The 25,952-nt window shown below is 48.1% G+C and overlaps 1 protein-coding gene across 1 annotated transcript in view; it reads right to left on the minus strand.

Annotated features, from left to right (window-relative positions):
• Nucleotides 1-1,052: 1,052 nt before the first annotated feature.
• TTLL11 (tubulin tyrosine ligase like 11) overlaps nt 1,053-25,952 on the minus strand; it is a 75,416-nt gene continuing 50,516 nt past the window's right edge. Inside the window, exons 7-9 of the mRNA XM_082208895.1 lie at nt 9,775-10,032; nt 7,612-7,718; nt 1,053-1,895 (exon numbers count right to left, since the gene is read on the minus strand). Coding sequence (XP_082065021.1) covers nt 1,654-1,895; nt 7,612-7,718; nt 9,775-10,032 — 607 coding nt within the window. The 3' untranslated portion in view covers nt 1,053-1,653. The remainder of the gene's footprint in view (nt 1,896-7,611; nt 7,719-9,774; nt 10,033-25,952) is intronic.

Below are 25,952 nucleotides of genomic sequence, written 5' to 3' on the forward strand. Positions count from 1 at the left end.
GACTCTAATCCAGAAATGACAACTAATCCAGAATGCGGCAGCTAGACTGGTGACTGTGAACAGCCGCTGGGACCATATAACACTGCTCCTAAAGGATCAACACTGGCTCCCAGTCCATTTCCGAACACAATTCAAAGTGTTGTGTTGACCTTTAATGCCCTAAATGGCCTAGGCCTAGTATACCTGAAGGAGCGTCTCCACCCCCCTCGTTCAGCCCTGACACTGAGGTCCAGCTCTAAGGGCCTTCTGGCAGTTCCCTCATTGTGAACAGTGAAGTTAGAAGGCACCAAGCAGACGGCCTTCTTGGTGGTGGCACCCACCCTGCGGAACACCCTCCCATCAGATGTCAAGGAAATAAAGAACTACACAACTTTTGGAGGACATCTGAAGGCAGCCCTCTATCCAGAGGTTTCTAATGTTTAAGAAGTTTTTGTATATACTGGAAGCTGCCCATTCTGTGGTTCTAAGTCTCAGGTTTGTGCAGGTGGCGGGTGGTTGTCCCTCTCACTGAAAACGAGCAGCCAGAGCCCCTGTGTGAGTCCTGGAATCCCTTAGGTGTGCGGTAGCAAAGGGTGGACTTCAATCCTCATCCAAAAAAGCTGAGGAGTCAATTAACTCCCTGTGCTTGGGGTCTGTGAATATCCCACATCCCCTTGAAGGCACCATGCAAATGCATGAGTTTGTGCTGAGTGCAGAATGCAACATTCCAAAATGAAAAGCTTTCATTCAGGGGAAAGTGGTAGTGGAAGTGAGGCCCTATTCACCCCATATGCCCTTCTTCCGTATAAATATTAAGTTTAAAGTCAAAACTTTGAACAGGCAGCACCCCCATCTCCGCTAGTTTACTTTAAAGAAAATAGGAGTAAACCAAATAGGATTTCAATTTTTAATTTTAGTGCACAATTCCAAAGCCCACCCCTCCCAACGTGCGAAGTTCAAGGGCAGCCAGCTCCCCTCCCTCATTCCAGGCAAACTGAAGAATTTCCGGCGAGGCAAGGCTAAGGCTGGACTCTTCCTCCTCCAGTGTCAGTTCATTGTGTGATCAGCCTGTCTGTTTATGGCAGAGAGAGAGAGGGGGGGGGAAACAAAGGGTTAATTCAGGTGTGCTTGTCTTGCACCTGCATCTGGTTAGTGTGAGGCAGCAAACTTGTGAGAGTCAGAAAGTGACTCAGCAGTTCCATCACGCAGCGCAAAACCTCCAGATTAAAAACCTGGCAAACCAAAGGCTTATACCACCTAACAGACTTCTACAAAAATAACAAACCCCTATCAACACAAGAAAAACAGGACAAACTAGGGGACACCCAAATGCCCTGGCTAAGACACCACCAATTACATGCCCTCTTAGACTTCCGGTCTACTGCGGAGGCTAATGGCGGTGTGCTCCATGTCATCTGAATAAAGAGATGACACGGTCCCAGCAAAGTGGGGTTTGAGGGTGCCACCAGGGCTCGGCGCACTCTCAAAAACCTCCTCCTAACAACAAAGGGACAAGGCAAAGCGATGGTATCTGCAATCCAAAATCCCACAAACCGCCCCAGACGTAATGAATAAAAAATGGGAGGATGAGATAGGCTATGAGATTAACTCTACCCAAAGGACTAGAATGTGGTCTAAACCTCCCTTTAAATCCGTATCAGCAAACGCAGTCTTTCATGGGCGGGAGCTTCTGTAGTTGACCAGCATGTCGGTTGCCGGGCGGAGGTGGAGCCTGTTCTGGTGGCAAGTCACCAGGGCCACGCGTTGGTCACAGCTGGCGCGCTTCTTGTCCTGGGCAGCCAAGTTGCACTCCGCGAAGTCAATGAGGAGCTCCACCTGCTCGTGCAGAGAGAGGGACTTGTACCTCCTCTGTGCCAGGAAGCAAATCGCCTCCACAAAAGCGTGCAAGTCCATCCCTGGAAGGAAAAGGAAAAAGGAGGCGTCAGAAATCTCCCGAGGCTTTCGTTCTGCACTGTCTTGGTTTATATCGCTCATTGAGGGTTTACAGATAAAAATAACAACAGCTAAAAACATAGGGGAAATGATTAAAAATCAATTAATCTATGATATAATATCTATATATGAGATATTAATAAAAATAGGACAGCGCTACAGAAAATCAGTTGCTTGGGAACTATGCGAGGGGAGAGGACGGCTCTTGTGCCTGGGACCTGTTTGCTGGGTTTGGCCACCGTGTGAACAGGATGCTGCACTAAATGGAATATAAGAGCCCTCCTGGATCAGGCCAAGTTATTTTTGCAGAATAACTGAATGCTCCCCCACTGCCAGCTTGGCACTCTCAGCACACACACACACACACACACACACACACACACACACCGTCTGTGAATTATTCGTAAAACAATGGGGGGGGAAGCACCACAGGTGCACCTTGCCGACAAAAAGGCACCACCCAGGTGGTTTGTGCAATTAGAAGCACCCCCATATTTCTGCTTCTTGGGAGAGCATGGAGGATGGATTGGGGAAAGAGGGGGTATTTACCTACCCCCCCATCCCAACTCACTCTTAATTTGCATTCCCAGCTCCTTGGACTGAAAACTTATTCATGGATGTTAAAATAAAGCCCATCCATTACATTTTTTAATAAAACCTGGCAATTAAATCGTCACAAGAGACACAAAATGGAGCATTTAAAGGCTTCCTGTTGTGAACGTTCATCGGGTAACACATATTAAAAACCTGACGGGGAACAGAAAAGAAAGGGGGGGTGGAGGGAGAGAGAAGCCCCTTGCAAAATAAATTTTCCAAATGTGGGTTTTTCATTTTGGCTCTTCGTGCGTGTCCCCCTTTTATGGGCCCTCAGTGTGATGCTGTTCAAAGCTTGTCTTCCTACGGAGCAAGGATATAACTGAAATGGAAATACTTTTATTGTCACTTGTCCAGTTTGTATACAGTGAGATTACACGTGCATCCCCCACTCAGCTCTCTCAGTCTTAATTCCCCTCGTTTGCTGACGCACACCCACCAAACCCGAAAGTCAGTTGCCCTGTTGTTCTCTTTTCATTCAGCAGCCTAACAGCCCACGGATAGAAGCTGTTCTTTACCCTGTTGGTGCTTCTATATCTTCTGCCTGAGAGCAGGAGATCAAGAAAGTGCCGGCCAGGGTGTGAATCATCCCTGAGAATTTCCCTCACTCTCCTGAGGCAACGTTCTTCCGCTGTTTCATCCAGCGGATTCACAGGACAGCCCATAATATCTTGTGCTGTATTCACCACCCTCTGTAGGCACTTCCTATCAGTTGATGTCAAACCAGAGTACCACACCGTGATGCGGTATGAAAGGACAATTTCTATTATGGACCGGTAGAAGGAGATCATCAGATGTTGACTGACATCGCTCTTCCGCAATACTCTGAGGAGATGGAGTCTCTGTTGGGCTTTCTTAACCACCTGGGTTGTATTGATTTTCCAAGTAAGGTCTTCACTGAGATAAACTCCTAGGAATTTGAAGGAAGAGACTCTCTCCACACAGCCCTCCCCGATGTACAGCAAGCATTTGGGCTGCAAATGACAACCTACCTATGGCCCCCACTTCCCTTGCCTCATGCCTGACAACTCCCAGAGAAGAACACAGGAAAAGCCTGCGGCTTCAGGCCACCGGCCCTGTCACCAGCCAACGAGATGCCTGTGGGAAATCCGCAAGCAGGATCTTCCAGGATCCTCGCCCCTTGTGAGCTTTCCAGGAACTGGTATTCAGAAGCATTTACTGCCTCCAAGCGGGAAGGCAGAGCACAGCCAACATGGCCAGGAGCCATCGCTAGCCCTCTCCTTCTCTGTGAATTTGTCCAATCCTCTTTTAAAGGGATCCATGTTGGTGGCCATCACTGCCTCCATGATGGAAGCCAGCCCCATAGTTTTAATGGCGCACAGTACAATGAAAGTACTTCAACTGGTAGAAGGAAATGTGCCAGAGCACTATTATTATTATTATTATTATTATTAGTAGTAGTAGTAGTAGTTTCATCTCTACCCTTTCACCCACCCCAAATTGCTTTGGAAGTGGCTTGTAGCCAGGACAATTTGTGGACCAGATGTATTTTGTGTGGCTCAAGAGTAAACATTCAGATTTCAGAGGAGGAGGAGGACGAGGGGTGGGAAGAAAGAGAGGAACTCTTTCTACCTTGAATGCAACACTAAATAAATATTTTCCTCGTCACCCGTCCCAGTCAGCAAAAAAAGAGAGAGAAGGCAACGACATATGATGCCAATAAACATACTGCACACACAAATATCTGTGCTGGTGATACTCCACAAACAACAGATTCTGCTTATCCACAGAAAAATTTAGGGTGGAAAAAGGGGAAAGGAAAATAAAACCTCTCACCAAGCGCTAATCCCGAATTAACAATAGGCCAGATGGCAATGCTTGCTTGTAGAAATAAACGTAGGGGGGAAATAAAGATTCCACGTGCTCTGGTTGCCCATCAATTCCACTAGTTACTAAAGAAATTCAGAAGTTGGGCATTTCCTCTAAACCAGGGGTTGGCAACCCAAGGCCCAGGGGCAGGATGGGGCCCAATCGCCTTCTCAATCCGGCCCACGGACGGTCCGGGAATCAGCATGTTTTGACATGAGTAGAATGTGTCCTTTTATTTAAAATGCATCTCTGGGTTATTTGTGGGGAATAGGAATTTGTTCATGTTGGTTTTTTTTCAAAATATAGCCTGGCCCCCCACATGGTCTGAGAGATGGTGGACTGACCCACGGCTGAAAAAGTTTGCTGACCCCTGCTCTAAACTTTTTGCAGCAGCAATTTCACTACTGCCATCAGGATACGGATCCTGTCTCAGCCAAATTTCAGCTTTGGGGGAGGGGATTTGGAAGGGTGGGGAGTTGATGGTGAGGAGCCTGAATCCCTAAAGTGAAACCTATTATGGACACTAACCCTCAGCAGGCCTCCATTTCAGCAGCCAAAATAAAATTGCAGGGGTTGAACTAGATGACCCTTGGGATTCCTTCCACCTCTACAATTCTATGATTCCCTCTTACTGACTTTGGGTCTACAATACCTTGACAGGGAGGCCTCCTGCATTGCTTCAGTGAATTTTTATCCCAATAAAAAAAGCGTTCTCTGCAAGAGTCATGAGGAAGTTTTCTTCTTCTTTGCTAATACAAGCCCTTGAGACCTTCTACAAAGAGCCCTACTGAGTCAGACCCCAAACCTATTTAGCTCAGTCTTGTCTACACTTGGCTGGCAGCAGTTCCTCAGGGCTTCAGGTCAGGGGAGCAATTCTCCCAACCCTGCCTATTTTGGAAAGTGCTTTGTCTGCCCCTCGTTTGTCCATTCGTCTGTCCTTCTGCTCTCTATGGGTTCGGACTCCTCTTGAGACGTCATCACTAAATTGAGCATGAGAATTCCCAAGGTAGGGGCAATAGCCTTCATAAATATTTGGATGCTGGGTACCATTCTGAATCAAGGTGGCAGACAAAACATGTGAATTTGAAATGACTTCACCCATCTCTGGGCACAGTTTTGGCCACCTCTCAAGACATCATCACTACACATGGCACCAGAGTGCCTGAGGCAGGGCTGGCAATCCTCATTGACATTTGGATGCTGGTCACCATTTTGAATCAAGATGGTGGACCAAAACATGGCTTTCGTATTACTTTGAGAGCCAGTGTGGTGTAGTGGTTAAGAGCGGTGGACTCGTAATCTGGTGAACCAGGTTCGCTTCCCAGCTCCTCCACATGCAGCTGCTGGGTGACCTTGGGCCAGTCACACTTCTCTGAAGTCTCTCAGCCCCACTCACCTCACAGAGTGTTTGTTGTGGGGGAGGAAGGGAAAGGAGATTGTTAGCCGCTTTGAGACTCCTGAAGGGGAGTGATAAAGCGGGATATCAAATCCAAACTCTTCTTCTTCTTTGCCTGATTTTGGGCATGACTGGTCCAAACTCATGAATTACACTATCAATCACAATAATTGTTTGGTTTCTACAAATTCCCAGGCAGTGCCAGGCATTCCCTACTATATAATAAATGCCCACCAACTGGCCATAGGAAATGCATGGTTTCCTATTTTCCCTTCAGTCCTGCTACCTTGTGAGTTCTCCCCTGCATTCGTTAACTATAAATCTAGCCCTGTAACATGTAAACCTTTCCAGGTTTAGACTTCAGAGAGCCTCACTGCAACATTCTTAATAGCACTTATGTCTTAGGTATTAATTATTCCTCCCTCCGCCCATGAAAGCAAGGACAACTGGGGATGTGTGTGGAATCAATTTTCCTCTTCCCTCCCTGCCCCTTTCCCCTTGTATGCTATGCTTATTTTTAGACTGTAAGCCTGCCAAGGCTGCCTTGCTTTTGATTGTATGCAAACTGCTCTTGGGAAGCTTCTTTGGCTGAAGAGGTGCAGGGCACAAACGCTCCCCGTACCGTATTTTTCGCTCCATAGGGCGCACCGGACCATAGGGCGCACCTAGTTTTCGGAGGCGGAAAACAAGAAAAACTTATTCTGAACCCCAGAAGCCAGAACAGCAAGAGGGATCTGGCTTCTGGGATACCGTGTGGCTGTTCTGGCTTCTGGGGTAACCCCGCCAAGCCTCTTCAGGGCAGCGGGATGAAGGCTCCCCCTGCCCGAAGAGGCTGCACAGGGCTAAAGCAGAAGCCAGGACAGGCGCGTCGCTGAAGGGGCACTGCGCCTTCTCTCTCTGCGCAGAGAGGGAGAAGGCGCAACGCCCTTCAGCGAAGCTGGAGAAGGAACAGAACAGGTGCGTCACTGCAAAGCAGGAGAAGGAACAGAAGGAGACCCTTCTGTGCCTCCTCGGGCTTCGCTGGACAGGTGCGCTGCTCAAGGGGCGCTGCGCCTTCTCTCTCTCTGCGCAGCGCCTCTCCTTTACAGGAGAGGTGCCGCGCAGTAAGGGAGAAGGCGCAGCGCCCTTCAGCGAAGCTGGAGAAGGAACAGAAGGAGACCCTTCTGTTCCTCCTCGGGCTTCGCTGGAAAGGCGCGCCGCTGCGAAGCGGGAGAAGGAACAGAAGGAGACCCTTCTATTGCTCCTCCGGCTTCGCATGACAGGCACGTCGCTGAGGGGGCGCTGTGCCTTCTCTCTCTCCGCGCAGCGCCTCTCCTTCACAGGAGAGGCGCTGCGCAGGCAGGGAGAAGGCGTGGCGCCCTTCAGCGAAGCTGGAGAAGGAACAGAAGGAGACCCTTCTGTTCCTTCTCAGGCTTCGCTGGACAGGCGCGCCGCTCAAGGGGTGCTGCGCCTTCTCCCTCTCTGCGCAGCGCCTCTCCTTCAAAGGAGAGGTGCTGTGCAGAGAGGGAGAAGGCACAGCGCCCTTCAGCGAAGCTGGAGAAGGAACAGAAGGAGACCCTTCTGTTCCTCTTCCGGCTTCGCATGACAGGCGCATCGCTGAGGGGGCGCTGTGCCTTCTCTCTCTCCACGCAGCACCTCTCCTTCACAGTCCCTTCTGTTCCTCCTCCGGCTTCGCATGACACGCGCCTCGCCACGAAGCCTGCATTCGCTCCACACATTTCCCCTTCATTTTTGGAGGAGAAAAAGTGTGTCCTATAGAGCGAAAAATACGGTAAATACATATATCCACATGCACTACCCTGTCCTACCCCCACCCCCACCCCAAAGGTCTGCACCCAGAATTGTGCAAGAGGGCTTACCTGCATCTCGCTGATCAGCAGTGATGCCATACCGCTTCTTGGTGATGTCAATGTACAGGATGTCTGCGGAAGCCATGCTGAAGTCACTATTGCTTATCTTGCTGTTCCTGGTGTCAGGAAAAGAGAACTATGAGGGAATAATCTGGGGGGGGGGGGAGAGCAAACTCCCAATGGCACCATGAACTAAAACAGCTTTCTCGAGGCAAAAGATAGAGGCGCTATGGGTTTTGCCTCCTTTGGCAACCTTTTTTTTTTTAACCTTTATGTTCTTGTCATGGGTATAGCCAGAGGGGGCAGTGCCCCTCCCCAGATGATAATAATAATAATAATAATAATAATAATAATAATAATAATAATAATAATAATGGGGGGCTTTTGGTACCAGTCTCCCTCACCTTTATTTCTTATTTCCCACTTGATTATTATTATTATTATTTTAAAAAAAGACAAGCCCCAGGTTCAAATCTCATCTCAGGCCCAGCTGAGTACATGGTATACTGATACTCTCTCTGCCTCAGCCCCACATAAGGTTACCAGATGTCTCCGTTTCCCGGATTTACAAATCAGTCCCCATACAAAATCCATTGAAGTTGAAAATTGTCCCCGGATTCATTGGGGGGGGGGGAAATCTGGTAACCTTACATACAGTGGCTGGCATTTGAGGCAGACTGCCCTTGAAAGTGGAGGCTCCATCTAGCCATCTTAGCGAAAGAGAAAGGTAGTTTTAGCTAAGGAAGATCTGCTCAAGTCAATTCCTGATGTCTCCAACAGGGAAAGATGACATACATGCACGGCAGTACTGGTCCCCAACCATCGCAATAAAGAGTTGATTTGATTTAAATAAACGACTCTTTATTGATGGTACAAGTTTTTAAATTAGATCCGAAAGCAAGTTGTGGGGCAGCGAGTGTCAATCTGGAGAGGGCAATTAATGCTTTATTGATCTGTGACACACTGACATAAGAACCTATGAAGGGCCTGTTGGGTCAGCCCATGGCCCATCGAGTCCAGAATCCTGTTCTCACAGTGACAAAGCAGAGGCCCATTATGAGAAACCTACAAGAAGGACCCTGCAGAGCAGAACCACTGTGGCTGGTAAGCCATTCATAGCATTATCCTCCTCCACTAAACTGCTCAACTCTTTTAAAGTATGGTTACCAGATATTTTTCAATGAATCCGGGGACACTTTTTAGAAACTTTTTTTTTTTGAAGCTGAGTAGCACCAGGGAGTCAGTAGTGGGGATGGTGAGGCAAAAGACCCTGGGCCCAAGCCCACATGCCTATTGTATAAAGGTGCAAAGCCCTTCTTTCGCACCCTGTGAAACATAAATGCGCAGTTTTTAAAAAACTGGACAATGCCCGCCCACATCTCCCGAGCTTCCCCCACTCAGTCAAAACAAAGGGGGCAGGAAATCTGTACCACCGGACGTCCCCGGTTCCCCTTCAGCAGTGGCTGACAAGACACATCATATGGGGACTTCCAGAGAGGAAAAATGGCGGACGCCACGGCAGCGAGCAGCTCCTGAAGCCAGCCAGAGCCAACTGTGCTACCAGCCTGGCTCTGGGCTGCTGAGGCTGCCGCTGCCACGTTTCCCGGGAACAGATTTGCAAATCCGGGGACATTCCAGGGACGGAATTTGTCCGGGGATAGATTTGCAAATCCGGGGACCTTTGGTAACCCTATTTTAAAGTCGCCTAGGTCAGCAGCCATTGCTCCTGCAGGAGTGAGTTCCATGTGCTGCGTAAGGAAGTGCTTTCATTTAACTGACCACGACTGGGTTGGTCCAGTGGGAACAGGGTGCAGGTCTTGGTGGCTGGCCAGTCATTCCCTCTGTTCTTAGTGGACCATGTTATTTATGACGGATTCAAACTGCTAAACATCAGAGAGAACTTCCTGACAGAAGGAGCTGTTGTGACTGTGGAACGGACCCCCTTGGAATGGGAGTGGGCTCTCCTCCCTTGGAAGCTTTTGAACAGAGTCTGGGCAGCCATCCATCAAGGATTCTTCAGGTGAGATTCCTGCATTGCAGGGGGCTGGACTAGATGACCCCTGAGGGTACCTTCCAACTCTACAATTATCTCTGATCTTAAGGGGAACCACATCCAGGCATTTCAAACAGTGAGTTACCTTTGGAAAATTATTCCGGAAGATTCCCCCTCACCTTATAAACATCCGGAAGCCCGTGGGTCCCAATTTTGTCGTCCCCTTCACGCCCAGGAAACGGATGAACAAAGCTGCGATCCGGTCGACCAGCCGCAGATAGTCAAATTCCTTTGCGTACTTCGGATACACCTCCCTCAGGCAAATGGAAGGGAACTTGGCTTCTGAGGTCTTGCTGTCACCCAGCTCTGGGTTTTCCACGGACCCTTCCTCAAGCAAATCATTCTCCCTCTCCCATTCAGCCTCTGAAGCCTCAGCTCTGCAGGGCAAACAGAAAGGCAAAGATTGCATCAATGCATCTTCATTGCTTCCCATCTCGCGGCTGCCACTGCCATGATCCCATTCGAGAAGCGACCATATCCATCCATTAACACCTTTGCCGGCGTCCAGTACCGTAAAAACTCATTTCCAAGGGCTTAGGAGAGAAACTGGGTGGAAACATTTGCTCAGGCTTTAGCAGAAAGCATTTCGTGCAATAGAGAAAGGGTGGTGGCGGCGGCAAGAAACCTTCAGTTCAGCCATTGCTAAGGCCCTTGAAAATAAAAACACACCTGTGAGCATCTATCAGGCCTTCCAGCTATCTGTGGCATGTTTGTGGTCGAGATTCCTGCTGTTTGGCTTACGCCAGTGTAGGCCTGCACAAATGCAGGCCCAGTCAATGGAGCACCGGGAAGGTTGTAGCTCAAATGGCAGAGCATCTGCTTTCCATGTTTTTATTTAGTCATTTGTTTATTAAATTTATTAGCTGCTTGATACCTAAAGGGTTTCCAAACAATTGGGAAAAATAAATATGCACAACTACCATTATACTTTTGTTGCTGGCATCTGTCTGTCTCAAGCAACAATGGAATGTGCCTCCAGAGGTGATGTCAAATCGCTGCATTAGCAGCACTGAAGTGACGTCTCTGGGGTACAAGCCTGGCCAGTGTTTATAAATATTTTGATAATGCTTTATGGAAACTAACACAATACTCTCCAGAATTAGCTGTATTACAGTGTCTGCCATCTTTTTTTTTTTTTAATTAAATATTTTCTTGTTTTACAGAAGTATGTGTAATGTCTCTCGTATTTTGTCCATGTAAAATTTTTACAAATCCGTTTCATTTGTTGTGACATTAGGAAGAAAAGGGGTGGAGGGGGGGGGAGATGGGTGGGGTCGGGTGGCGATGTTTCTATTTTGCTTAATGTATGTAAGGTTTGGTGTCAGCGTTACTCGTGCCGGTTCTCTGCTGTTTACTTGTGTTCCTTTGGTGGTGAGAGAGATTGGGGTTGTTTGTTTGTGACTGGCTTTGGTGATCTTTGTTTTCGTGTGTGATTGGGGTGGGTGTTTTGGATCAGGTTAGCCATATTGATTTATATGCTGTTGGTGGATTATTGTCATTGTCTTGTTGGGCTGTGTATGTGATAAAGGGGAGCCATACAGAAGAAGAAGAAGACGACGACGACGGGGTAAAGGCGTCTTCTTCTATTTGTCCCCGTGTCAGTTTCAGTTTATTGGTTAATTTTTCTAGTAGGGCTGCTTCCCATACTATTTGGTACCATTGGTCCATGCTTTACTCCTAACAGGTCCTTCCAGTGTCTGGCTATGGTGTTTCTGGCTGCTGAAAGTAGGTGGGTTATGAGTTCTTTGTGGTGTAAATGGGCATTGTTGTCTTGGAAGATGTTTAGTAAGGCCAATTCTGGGGTGATGTCTAATACTTGCTTAGTTATTTTACATATTTCTTGTATGGCTGTTGTCCAGAATAGTTGCATTTTGGGGCACTCCCACCACATGTGGAGGTATGCGAGTGTCTGCCATCCTTGACCAATTGGCCACACTGGCTAGGGGGGATGGAAGCTAAGAGTGCAACAAACATTTGGAGGGAACCACAGCTGGCTACTGCTGCTTTATGGAATAGGCCCCTCCTCACTGAATATGTACAAAAGGGAAGGAAACGCCATGTCAGCAGACTAGGGTAGGGGAGAGGTCTTCACTTGCAGCACCAACCACAAGGCAGGTAGAGATTTTATTTAGCTTTTCCCTAAAATTTATATACCAGTAGATGGCAACTCCCCACCCAAAATAAAACCCTCAAAGCAGTTTACAAAAAAAGAAGAAAACAATAAAAATATAATCAGTAAAAACAGCTATTTAAAATGTCAAATAATTAAAATCAATGATAAGCTGAAAACATATTAAAACACACATAAACACTCTACATGTCTGAATAGGCTTGCCTAAACAAGAGCACTTTAAGTAGGTTCCAGAAAGAGTACAGTGAAGGCGTCTGCTCGATATCAATAGGCAGGGAGTTCCGAAGGGCGATGGCACCAACATAATAAAATGTGGATTTCTTACAAATGCAGATCAAGTATTCTTTGGCACCTGTAATAGTGCCATTCCTGCAGACGGCAGCGGTCAAGCGGGTGCCTATGAGGTAAGGCGATCTCGTAAGTAAACTGGTCCCAAGTTGTTAGGGTCTTTATATACTAATAGTTCTGTGATTTTAAGTCGTTTAAAGCTGTTATTAATTAATTGTTGTCACTCGCCTTTGGTGAAGGCTGGGCAATAAACTGCCGTAGCTGTAATAATATTAATAATAATAATGGCAACAGCTTAAACCTGACCCAGTAGCAAATGGGCAGCCAGTGCAGAATCTCTAGGCACAGGTGTTAAATGCTGGCAAGGCCTCGCTCCTGCAGCATTCTGCCCTAACTGAAGCCCCCTGATAAAGGGAAGTCCCACACAGAGCGCATTGCAGCAGTCCAGCCTCAAAGCGACCAAGATGGAGCCACAATGTTCACTTCTTCCTTCCTCCCCAATGCCTCGTGTGTTTGTCGTGAGCAGGGCACTTGTATTTCACTTGGGGGGGGGATTTTTTGTTCCATCTCACAGCTGCCTGACTATTCAGGTGCTGAGGCTGAACCAGGGAGGGAGCCTGAGCCAGTTCGCTTTGGCAAGCGAAGGGCCACTCGCTGCATCACTTCAGGTGTTTTCTGGGCGCAGCTCATTACGCGAAGCCTGCATAACCAAGGAGGTCAGGCCTGGACGCCCACGCAAATCCATAAAGCCAGATTTTAATTGGGATGTTCACAATTCTTAAAGGGGGGTATGTTTAAATTCTCTGCTTAAAAACTACACATGTGGATCCCCCCCCTTTCCTCAACTGTTAGGTAAAATAGATCCCACCTGAAAAGTCCTGTTACATTTCCTCCTCAATCTTGTGGCATTTAGGAGCCACTGAGTCATGTTGGTGACATTCTTCCCAAGGGATCCCAGGTACCAACATAACTCTCATTTAAAAAAAAAAAAACCTGTTCAGTGTGGCTCTGAGACAGAAGATAGACAGAAAAAACCAACCTCCTAATTTCCATTTGACCCAGACATTGTCGTTTAACCAGTGCCATCAGTGTTCACAGAGCTTTTACAGTACTGTGGAGTTTACTTAAAAGTGAAATTTGGAGGCTTAGCTCTTCAGCAGTAAAACATTTAAGCTGGGATAGCTCAGTCAGCGGAGTATGAGATTCTTAATCTCAGTCGTGGGTTCGAGCCCCACACTGGGTAAAATATTCCTACATAGCAGGGGGTTGGACTAGATGACCCTCATGATCCCCTTCCAACTCCGCAGTATTATCACAGTGATTTTGAGGGAGGACAAATGGGCTTCAGGGAGATGGCGGAGACAGCAAGGCCCCTTCCACCAGCTTCCCTGGGACTCTACATGATGATTATGTTACCTATAATTACATTATATTGCTTTATTTTATTTTTTATTTTTTTAATTAAATTTTTATTCAGTTTTCTTTTTCATTCATTACATACATCCCATATCCATAACGTTTTCTATTCATTCTTTCTTCCCTCCCCTCCTGAGCTTCCCCCAACTTCCGCTTCTGGTTCGTTTCTCCGTTCGACCACCTTGCTACCTCCTAAAAGAAAAGATACTAATAACATACCTATACAATAACATCTAACCTAAAAACATTAAAATGAAAATAAGTACACCATATTATTTCTCTATCGTCTACACATTTTCTAATACTAATGATGTGAATGTTTATTTAAATCCTGCCATCAAGTCTATAGCCTTTCTTTGTTTCTGCAGATCTAATATAAATGGCTCCCATTCTTTTTCAAAGTCACTGCTGTCTTTTTCTCGTAGTCCGTCTGTCATTTATGGTGCCTCAAGCGCTTTATGGTTTAAATTAAAGCAATATATATATTGGCAAATATTGCTTTATTTTAAACCATAAAGCACCTGAGGCACTGAAGTACATGAAAGAAAGACCTCCCTCAAAAATATATTGACTGCCCCCTGCCCTCAGGTGCCAGCAAACCGATATTGGACAGGGAAGAGAGGGGTAGCAGGATACAGGTACAGCAACACATGGCTTGAAAATACGTGCACCTATAGAACTGTACACTGAATAAAATTAACAAGGCAGTGATATACTCCAGCATGTTCTGAAGTTTTGCAAGAGACTTCAGTCAGCCTATTACGACTCTCATCACAACATTTTTATTTATTTTTTTTGCTTTGTACATTTTCTGTTTCTGCTGGAGGCATCATATACCGTGGTGCTGTTTTTATTTAATTCCCCCCCCCCCCATAGTGGAATTATTTAGTATTTATGCAGTTGAGACTGGGACAGCCAGGGAGAACAAGGGGTGAACACATCTGGGCGCCATTTCATGCAAGGCTGAGTGTGGCAGACAGCGGAGCTAGACTGCAGGGGTCAACAAACTTTTTCAGCAGGGGGCTGGTCCACTGTCCCTCTGACCTTGGGAGTGGGGGACTTTATTTTTTTTGGGGGGGAGGGGAATGAACGAATTCCTATGCCCCACAAATAACCCAGAGATGCATTTTAAATAAAACCACAGATTCTACTCATGTAAAAACACGCTGATTCCCGGACCGTCCGCAGGCCGGATTTAGAAGGTGATTGGGCCGGATTCGGCCCCCAGGCTTTAGTTTGCCTACCCATGAGCTAGAGCCTCCCCTTAAAATTCCATCAGAGGGCTGGAACCTCTCTTTGATTGGCTACAAAGTCAGCCAACCACAGAATGGGGAGGAGCAGCACTTTGGGGGGGGGGGGAGAATAAAAGGAGCCGGTTCTGAGGGAGAGAGTTAGATAGGGCTACGGTTCAGGTGAGAACTGGACCATCAAGAAGGCTGATCGCCGAAGGATTGATGCTTTTGAATTCTGGTGCTGGAGGAGACTCTTGAGAGTCCCATGGACTGCATGAAGATCAAACCTATCCATCTTTAAGGAAATCAGCTCTGAGTGTTCACTGGAAGGACAGATCCTGAAGCTGAGGCTCCAGTACTTTGGTCACCTCATGAGAAGAGACTCCCTGGAAGACTCCCTGGAAAAGACTCTGATGTTGGGAAAGATGGAGGGCACAAGGAGAAGGGGACGACAGAGGACGATATGGTGGGACAGTGTTCTTGAAGCTACCAGCATGAGTTTGACCAAATTGTGGGAGGCAGTGGAAGACAGAAGTGCCTGGCGTGCTCTGGTCCAGGGGGTCACAAAGAGTCGGACACGACTAAACGACTGAACAACAACAACAAAAGGTTCAGGTTAAGAGAAAGGGCTTCATTTGAGATGTTAAGACAGGAGAGATAGGGAGGAGGATAGGATTTGACTGAAGGAGACCTGGTTCCGAGTTCAGTTAAACATCCATGCTGAGGAGACAATCCATAGCAAGAGGACAGAATCTTTCGGAAGAACTTTATGAGGGCAAGAGCTGTTAGACAGCAGTATGGACAACCTCAGAAGATGGTGGGCTCTCCTTCCTTGGAGGTTTTTAAGCAGAGGTTGAACAGCCATCTGCTGGGAAATTTTCAGCTGTAAATAGTGCATTTCAGGGGGTTGGAATGGGTGATCCTTGGGGTCTATTATTATTGTTTCCTGATACTATTTTGCTGTATCTGCTGAACACTCATTTTTTACCATATGCTGCTTTTGGGAGTTCCAGCTGAAAACCTCTCTCCAAACTGAGTGAGCAGGCAGTAAACTGGCAAATGCAGTTCAATGCAAATTCCATGCTGGGAACCATTAGGAAAGGAACTGAAAATAATAAAACTGCCAATATACCAGTCTATGGTGTGGCTGCATTTGGAATACTCTGTACATTCATCTCACAAAGGATGCTGTTGAGCTGGAAGACCAAAACGGCTAAGGGGATGGAGCCCCATGAGGGCTTCTTAGCTGAGAGAGAAGGCAAGCAAGAGGCAACATGACAGAAGTTTATTTTTAAAAAAATATATGCATGGCATGGAGAAGGTAGAGAGGGGAAGGATTTTCTCCCTCTCTCACAACGCTAGAACTTGTGGTCGAATGTTGGAAGACACAGGGCAGACCAAAGAAAATCCTTTTTCATGCAGCATGTGGTTAAACTGTGGAACTTCCTCTCACAGCAGGCAGGGATGTCCACCAACTTGGACTAGGCAAATTCATGGAGGAGGAGAGGGCTTCTAGCTACAATCCTTCTGAATACCAGTTGCTGGAAACCACAGGAGGAGAGTGTGCTCTTGTGCTCTGCTTGTGGGTTTTCCACTGGTGCATCCGGGATTGGCCACTGTGGGAACAGGATGCTGGTGTCAGGTTGCGTGCAGGAGCCAGGCCCTGTGACCAATAGGACTTTGCAGATCTGGGGCCTTCCTAAGTTTGTTCTGAAGAGGCACAGGTGAGGCTGACTGGTAACTCACAGCACCTGGTGGCAAGAGCTGGGAAGGGATATAAGGTCAGCATTTCCCTTTGGCTCTTTGCCACAGCAACACGTTCCTTGCCTTGCTGCATTTGACTCCTTGCTTCTTGATCCTCAGACCCCTGACTTCGCGACTCCTTGCTTCTTGACCCTCGGACCCCTGACTTAGTGACTCCTTGATCCTCGGACCCCTGACTTCGCGACTCCTTGCTTCTTGACCCTCAGACCCCTGACTTCATGACTCCTTGATCCTCGGACCCCTGACTTCGCGACTCCTTGCTTCTTGATCCTCAGACCCCTGACTTCATGACTCCTTGATCCTCGGACCCCTGACTTCGCAACTCCTTGCTTCTTGATCCTCAGACCCCTGACTTCATGACTCCTTGATCCTCGGACCCCTGACTTCGCGACTCCTTGCTTCTTGATCCTCAGACCCCTGACTTCATGACTCCTTGATCCTCGGACCCCTGACTTCGCGACTCCTTGCTTCTTGACCCTCAGACCCCTGTCTTCATACCTCCTTGATCCTCGGACCCCTGACTTCGCGACTCCTTGCTTCTTGATCCTCAGACCCCTGACTTCATGACTCCTTGATCCTCGGACCCCTGACTTCGCGACTCCTTGCTTCTTGACCCTCAGACCCCTGTCTTCATACCTCCTTGATCCTCGGACCCCTGACTTCGCGACTCCTTGCTTCTTGATCCTCAGACCCCTGACTTCATGACTCCTTGATCCTCGGACCCCTGACTTCGCGACTCCTTGCTTCTTGATCCTCAGACCCCTGACTTCATGACTCCTTGATCCTCGGACCCCTGACTTCGCAACTCCTTGCTTCTTGATCCTCAGACCCCTGACTTCATGACTCCTTGATCCTCGGACCCCTGACTTCGCGACTCCTTGCTTCTTGATCCTCAGACCCCTGACTTCATGACTCCTTGATCCTCGGACCCCTGACTTCGCGACTCCTTGCTTCTTGACCCTCAGACCCCTGTCTTCATACCTCCTTGATCCTCGGACCCCTGACTTCGCGACTCCTTGCTTCTTGATCCTCAGACCCCTGACTTCATGACTCCTTGATCCTCGGACCCCTGACTTCGCGACTCCTTGCTTCTTGACCCTCAGACCCCTGTCTTCATACCTCCTTGATCCTCGGACCCCTGACTTCGCGACTCCTTGCTTCTTGATCCTCAGACCCCTGACTTCATGACTCCTTGATCCTCGGACCCCTGACTTCGCGACTCCTTGCTTCTTGATCCTCAGACCCCTGACTTCATGACTCCTTGATCCTCGGACCCCTGACTTCGCAACTCCTTGCTTCATGATCCTCAGACCCCTGTCTTCATACCTCCTTGATCCTCGGACCCCTGACTTCGCGACTCCTTGCTTCTTGATCCTCAGACCCCTGACTTCATGACTCCTTGATCCTCAGACCCCTGACTTCGCGACTCCTTGCTTCTTGACCCTCAGACCCCTGTCTTCATACCTCCTTGATCCTCGGACCCCTGACTTCGCGACTCCTTGCTTCTTGATCCTCAGACCCCTGACTTCATGACTCCTTGATCCTCGGACCCCTGACTTCGCGACTCCTTGCTTCTTGATCCTCAGACCCCTGACTTCATGACTCCTTGATCCTCGGACCCCTGACTTCGCAACTCCTTGCTTCTTGATCCTCAGACCCCTGACTTCATGACTCCTTGATCCTCGGACCCCTGACTTCGCGACTCCTTGCTTCTTGATCCTCAGACCCCTGACTTCATGACTCCTTGATCCTCGGACCCCTGACTTCGCGACTCCTTGCTTCTTGACCCTCAGACCCCTGTCTTCATACCTCCTTGATCCTCGGACCCCTGACTTCGCGACTCCTTGCTTCTTGACCCTCAGACCCCTGTCTTCATACCTCCTTGATCCTCGGACCCCTGACTTCGCGACCCCTTGCTTCTTGATCCTCAGACCCTTGATTTCATGACTCCTTGCTTCCTGACCCTCGGACCCTTGGCTTCCTGACTCCTGGACTCCCGTTCCTGCTCCCACCCCGCCATCTTGCCCCCGGTCCTGGCGTCCCCAGCCGGGACTTTGATCGCCCGTGAACCGGACCGTGACAGCTGGACCTGACGGGCCCATGGCCTGATCCGACAGGCTCCTCTTACGTCCTTATCGTGCTCTGGGGGCTTCTGCTGAGAATCAGTGGTGGCTCTTTGCTCTGGCAGAACAACTGAGGGCAAGTCCTCTGGAGCAGACCTGCTTGGAAGTGGGGAGAGGGGGCCAGGGAGAGAGGGTGTGTCTGCTCCATAGAATTAAATTGTCTGACTGGCACAGCGGAGTCAGATTAAGCGAGCAAAAGGTCAAACCACATGGAAAGGCTTGCAGCGACACACGGAATAAAAAGCAGCACTTCGTTTACATACTAATGTCTGACCCCAATACATTCATTTCTCTAATTTTGCAGCTTGTGACAGATCTCCCTTCAGAAGGGATCACCAGCAGAGAAAATATTAATGACTTTTAGAGGAAGGGAAAGGAAGGTTGGAGTGGGGAGAGGGAGGAATATCAATTTGAACAAAGCTTATGAAAATCCCAAAGACTGCTTATCTTTTATACATGATTACTAATTTATTAATGTGTCCCCCCCACTCCATGTCTGCACAATATCCTCTTCAGTCTCAGTGGCCTTAATCTTTATGCTAATGCACTTCCTCCTCCACCCCCTTTCTCGGTCCCTCAGCTACATTTCCAACTGCTAATTAAAGGCTTTGAGATTTTCAGGGGGGGGGGTTGCTTGGGTAGATGCCCAAACGGCAACCGTCAAGTTCAAAGCCAGAAAGAGACTCAAGCTGCTGTGGTGAGGCAGACTCACATATATGCAGAGCACACTTAGGATATTTCATATCAGAGAAAATGGTTCTTAAACCAGACTAAACCCCTCAGATTAGTGGCAACCTAGGTTAGGTAACTAGGGACTCAGGTGGCGCTGTGGGTTAAACCACAGAGCCTAGGGCTTGCTGATAGGAAGGTCAGCGGTTCGAATCTCCGCGACGGGGTGAGCTCCTGTTGCTCGGTCCCAGCTCCTGTCAACCTAGCAGTTTGAAAGCACGTCAAAGTGCAAGTAGATAAATAGGTACCGCTCTGGCGGGAAGGTAAACGGCGCTTAAAGGCAGCCCTTTTCAGGGAAGTTTTTAATGTATGATATTTTAGTGTTTTTTGGTTTCTATGGAAGCCGCCCAGAGTAGCTGGGGAAACCCAGCCAGATGGGCGGGGTACAAATAATAAATTATTATTAATTATTATTATTATTGAGGGACGCGGGTGGCGCTCTGGGTAAAAGCCTCAGCGCCTAGGGCTTGCCGATCGAAAGGTCGGCGGTTCAAATCCCCGCGGCGGGGTGTGCTCCCGCTGCTCGGTCCCAGTGCCTGCCAACCTAGCAGTTCGAAAGCACCCCCGGGTGCAAGTAGATAAATAGGTACCGCTTACCAGCGGGAAGGTAAACGGCATTCCGTGTGCTGCGCTGGCTCGCCAGATGCAGCTTTGTCACGCTGGCCACGTGACCCGGAAGTGTCTCCGGACAGCGCTGGCCCCCGGCCTATAGAGTGAGATGGGCGCACAAACCCCAGAGTCTGTCAAGACTGGCCCGTTCGGGCAGGGGTACCTTTACCTTTACCTATTATTATTATTATTATTATTATTATTATTATTAATCCGTGCGCTGCTCTGGTTTGCCGGAAGCGGCTTAGTCATGCTGGCCACATGACCACATGACTGTACGCCGGCTTCCTCAGCCAACAAAGCGAGATGAGCGCCGCAACTCCAGAGTTGGCCATGACTGGACCTAGTGGTCCGGGGTCCCTTTACCTTTTTTAGGTTAGGTGTCTTATACATAGTCAGATCATTGGTCCACCTTGCTCAGTACTATCTGCACTGACCCGCAGAAGCTCTCCAGAGTTTAAGAGATGGGACAATTCCCAGTGCTGCCTGGAGATGTCAGCAGCCAAGTTAACAATACAAGAGGAGCCTTCTGGATTGGGCAAATGGCCCCTCTGGTCCACCATCCTGTTCTCAAAGTGGCCAGTCAGATGCCCCCGTGGGAAACTGGCAAGCAGAGCCTGAGCACAAAAGCCAGCTCCACTCATTTGGCTTTGCTGCTTCCGAATGTAGCCATGGATAGCCTTATTCTCCTCCGCAAATTTGTCCAATCCTCTTTTAAAGCTATCCAAGCTGGTGGCCGTCACTGCCTCCTGCAGGAGGGAGGTCCATAGTTTAACCTACGAACTACGTGAAAGTGAGGCTTTTTGCAAAGCATGGTGCTTGCACCAACTGACTCTGTGGAGCACCTTCATACAATGACTCTGTGGATTGGCTTACCTGCCCACTGTCAGCCTATAGGTCAGGCTTCTGCAACCTGGTGGCCTCTGTTTGTTTTGGAGTACGGTTCCCATCATCCCCAGGCCAATGGCCATGAATAATGGGAGCTGTAGTCCAAAACAGATGGTACTTGTCCATCTGGGAAGGCAGCCTGTCTGCGAGCAGGAAAACTCTGACCCTAAACCTCTCCTGCCTTGCGGGATATCTTCAGAAGAAAAGGCTCAAGAGTAAACCCTGCACAAATCCAGAGTGGAGTCCTTAAGATGGTTGGGTAGCACCTTGTATGCTTCCTTCCAGCAACTCCTGCAGACAAGCTGATGCTAAGCGTATGGCTCTGCTTTCCTCCCATCAGGGAGGTCGAGAGGGGGTCTTGTTCGCCTGGGCTGCCCAGGACCTACAGACCTCGCTTCTGTCCTGGGAAGGTAACTTTGGTGCTGCTAAAGCAATGGTTTGACCACACCTCCAGAGGCACACTCCATTGTCTCTCAAGACAGACCAATGCCAGATCCCTCAACCGTTCCCCATAAAGCCGGGTTTCCAGACCCCATATCAACTTGGTCACCCTCCTCTGCACACCTTCCAGCTTGTCAACATCCTTCCTAAATTGTGGTGCCCAGAATTAGACACAGTATTCCAGGCGTGATCTGACAAAGGCAGAATAGTGCGCTGCTGGACACTAATACTTCTGTTGGTGCAGCCTAGAAGAGCATTAGCTTTTTTTGCTGCTGCCACCACACTGTTATGTTAAGTCTGTGATCCACCAAGCCCCCTAGATCCTTTTCTTATATACTGCTAGTAAGCCAGGTGTCCCCATCTTATTATTAGTGCATCTGGTTCTTCCTGCCTAAGGGCAGAACCTTACATTTGTCCCTATTGAAATTCATTTTGTTAGTTTGAGCCCAGTTCTCCAATCTGTTATAAGGCCATTCTGAATCCCGATTCTGTCTTCTGCAGCACTAGCTACCATTCCCAGTTCAGTGTCATCTATAAACTGGATGTGCATTCGCTCAATTCCTTCATCAAGTTACTTATTCTTTTCTACACTTTGGATTACTGTGGGCACCAATTCACACCCTTGGACATGAATTGTGGGCCAGACACAACTTACTGCCCTCTTGCAGATAGCACTCTCCAGCTGAGTGCTGTTTTGCTCCATTTGCAACATGTTTTAACAGCTATGAAACCTTAAAAAGTATTTGTAGCTGGCCTCTTAAAAACAACCCTAACCCCTACCTTTCATGACTTATGTACACCTTTTTCTAGCTCCCTCACAAATCCGGTTAAAAAAACGAGACTGCCTTTTATACCAGGAAGCACGAGTACTCAGAAATAAAGAGAGTGCCATTTAGCAAGCTAGCAGAGATATCGTGTTAGCATCCTAATGCAATTGCTAACATCAGGAACTAGCTCAAAGGACAATTTTAATAGACTTTCACAGAACTCCTGGGCTATATAAAATATCATTTAATTAACCCAGACAAATTCATATTTTTTCTTCATTTGCCCTTCCAGACCTTGGTCTGTTCCCATTCCGTGAACACAGCACAGAGCTTCTCTTCCACCAAGAACTGTGGGCAAGTTACTTCTTCCACCACCCTGTTGCCAAGAGAATCATGAGTCCCAAGAAAGTGTTCGGAGGGGCTGGTCTGATCAGGATGAGGGTCTGGGGAAGCTCTAGGAGATGCCGAGTGGCGGGCCTGGGGAGGGAACCCGGACAGCTGCATCAGGACCCTGGGGGTCATCCAAGCTTTCAAGGGTGAGTCTGAGGAAGAGGAATTTGACCAGTGTGATTGGCAGAACTTGCACTGTTACAGGTGCCACATAAAACCCGCTCCACATTTTTAACAACTCAAATCTTTCAGTGTGGCAGCGCCTGCACTTTGGAACTCTCTGCCTATTGACTGCACACTGTATACTTTTTTGGTGTACATCAAGCAGTGCATAGATTTTACGAAATAAAGTAATCCCTGCACTTTATTGCTCCAGATGCCCACCACTCCAGTTCTGCAAAAATAAAAATAAAATGCAGCCATATATAATCTATTATTTGATCGGGTTGCAGGGGAGAAAAGCACCAAGTAGTTTAAAAGACAAACCGAGTTTTTAAAATAGAATTTTAATTTTGAGAAATGCTTTGGGGAATGAATGCTTACGCTGCTTTATCTCCCATACCTGGTGATTAAGTTAATTTATACTTAATGGAAGAGGGTCTCACTCTAATCTCCAGGCAGCCTCAAAAGCTGCCTCTGATGATGGTATTTCTTGGGGCCTTTAAAGCCGCTTGCAAAGTGGAGGTAATGAAAAACTGGAGAGGTTGCTAAATTCACACCTGAAGGATGCTTGTCACACAGGGGAACAGTGAGTGATGCCACTCAGGCGATGGGAAAGCCATTGTTGTCCTGGCTCTCATTTTGGAATGAAGAACTCAAGCTTGGGGGGTGTTTTCCGTTATAAAAGTGTTACCCTGAGATGGTAAGCACAAAAGGGTTCAAAGGCTCAGCAGCTGCCATGCTATGTATTCTCTGTTTTCTTTTTGTATTATGTTGTGAACCAGCCTGTGATATTCAGATGAAGGGTGGCATACAAATTTAATTAATCATCATCAGCACCAATAGCAACACGCTAGAGGTCCCGGGCCCTAAGGAAGTCAGATTAGCCTCAACCAGAACCAGGGCCTTTTCAACACTGGCTCCGGCCTGGTGGAACGCTCTGTCTCATGAGACCAAGGTCCTCAGGGATCTGATTTCTTTCCGCAGGATCTGTAAGACAGAGTTCTGCCTGGCCTTTGGCTTGGGATCAACTTGATCCCCTTCCCCTCTTTCGTTTTTCCTTTCTCCTTCTGTGATGGAACTCCTATTTGGGCTTTTTTCTGGCCCACGTAGGACCAGTCTGGATAGCTGGCCTTGGTGAAGACTTGACATTTTCATCCCCAAAAAAGTTTTTGATTTGAGTTCCTACTGAAATGAGGCTGCATTTTAATGTTGTATTTTAATCTTGTATTTCAATAAATTGTTTTTATACCTGGTGTTAGCTGTACTGAGCCTGGTCTTGGCTGGGGAAGGCGGGGTATAAATAAAATTTTATAATCATCATCATCACAATCATAATCCTAATAAACATCTGGTCTAACCAACTGGAATCACAGCTAAAAGAATTCTGCCTCAAAGATGCTCATCCAACCTCTGCTTAAAAACCTCCAATCAAGCTGTTTTCCAGCAACTGGTATTCAGAAACATGGTTGTCTCAAACTGTGAAGGAAGAGCACAGCCATCACGGCTAGTAAAGGTAAAGGGACCCCTGACCATTAGGTCCAGTTGCGGACGACTCTGGGGTTGCGTCACTCATCTTGCTTTATTGGCCGAGGGAGCTGGCGTACAGCTTCCGGGTCATGTGGCCAGCATGACTAAGCCGCTTCTGGCGAACCAGAGCAGCGCACGGAAACGCCGTTTACCTTCCCACCGGAGTGGTACCTATTTATCTACTAGCACTTTGATGTGCTTTCGAACTGCTAGGTTGGCAGGAGCAGGGACAGAGCAATGGGAGCTCACCCTGTCGCGGGGATTCGAACCGCGACCTTCTGATCAGCAAGTCCTAGGCTCTTGGTTTAACCCACAGCGCCACCCGCAAGCCATAGTCCAATCCTCCTTAAAGCTATCCCTGTTGGCAGCCATCATCGCCTCCTGTGGGGGCAAAATCTGCAGTTTAACGATCCCCTGAATGAAGAAGTGCTTTCCTTTCTCGGTGCTGAATCTCCCAACATTCAGATTCATGGGAAACTTACAAGCTCTAGTCTCACGAGAAGAGGAGAAAAGCTGTTCTGCATCTGCAACAAATAAAATTGATGGGAGGCAAATTCTGAGTGATTTATCTGAGAATGAAGGGACAAGAACTCTCTGCTGAAAGAGAGGAGGTGTGCAGTGCTACCCGAATGACTGTAAGATGCTGTAGCTGACAGAAGCTGTAGCCTGAAACAGCTGGAGGGGGCCACTGGGCTGGCAAAGGCTGGATTAAATCATCCCGCCAGAAAGGTGGGAACCACAGAATTATGGACTTGGAAGGAACCCCAAGGGTTATCTAGTCCAACCCCCTGTAGTGAAGGAAGTGCCAGTATGGTGGTCTGGGCTGCTCCGCCAGCCTATATTCTGCGGCAGAGAAAACAGCAACACCAGTTTCGGGGAGCGGAGCCAGGCAGAGCCAGCCTGATCACGGCACTGGGAGCCCCGAGGTAATACGGTTCATTAACTGCAAAATGTTGCTGCATATCCAAGGCTGAGAACTAAGGAATAAATTATGCTTGAAATGTAAGAGGCAGGGACAGCATTATCGCCTTAACTGTGTAAATGGGGTGGGGGGCGGGGAGGGGAAGCCTCCCCTTAATGCAGAAGAAACATCCACTGCTCATTTATTCTTCCTCCTTTGAGCGTTTCTTGCTGGGAAAGAGATGAAGGCAGAATTTGCAGGAGGAGACATGGAGGCGGGGGCTTCTCCCCCTCTACACAGAATACTTCTCTAATCAAACAGGCTCCAGAGGCAAATGGAACAAGGCTACATTCCCAGCACAAATCCTGATTCCAAGATATTCCTCTGTTGGGGCCGAGGAAGAGCCTTGCCAAAGGAAACCCAGCGCTGCTCTACTCCAACATCTGATTTCCAACGGCAGTGAGCCAGCTACATCAAGCAGGTACATGCCGGCAGGAGCCACCATCGCTCTTTGCCTCCAAGCAATCGCTACTTAAGAGGTAGATTGCTTCGGACAGTGGAGGTTCTAATTCACCATCATAGCTGGCAGGCATTGATAAACCACATCTTTCCGCAGGGCCTGCAAGACAGAGCTGTTCCACCAGACCTTTGGCCAAGGCACAGTCTGACCCCCTCCCTCAGTAATCCCCAAAGAACTCTAGCCCCCCCCTCCACCACTTTCCCCCTTTTCTTCCTAATGTCTCAACAAATGAAACTGATTTGTAAAAATGTTACATGGGTGGGGGGGGGAATACGAGAGAGAGACATTGCAAACACTTTTGTAAATCAAGAAAACCTTTAATAAAAAAGAAAGAAAAGAACTCTAGCCCAATGGTTGCCACTGGTTTGATTTTGAATTGATTTTAGCATGAATTGATTTTAGAATGCAT

The sequence above is a fragment of the Podarcis vaucheri genome (assembly GCF_965113315.1).
Source record: "Podarcis vaucheri genome assembly, chromosome: Z".
Classification (NCBI taxonomy): Eukaryota; Metazoa; Chordata; class Lepidosauria; order Squamata; family Lacertidae; genus Podarcis; species Podarcis vaucheri.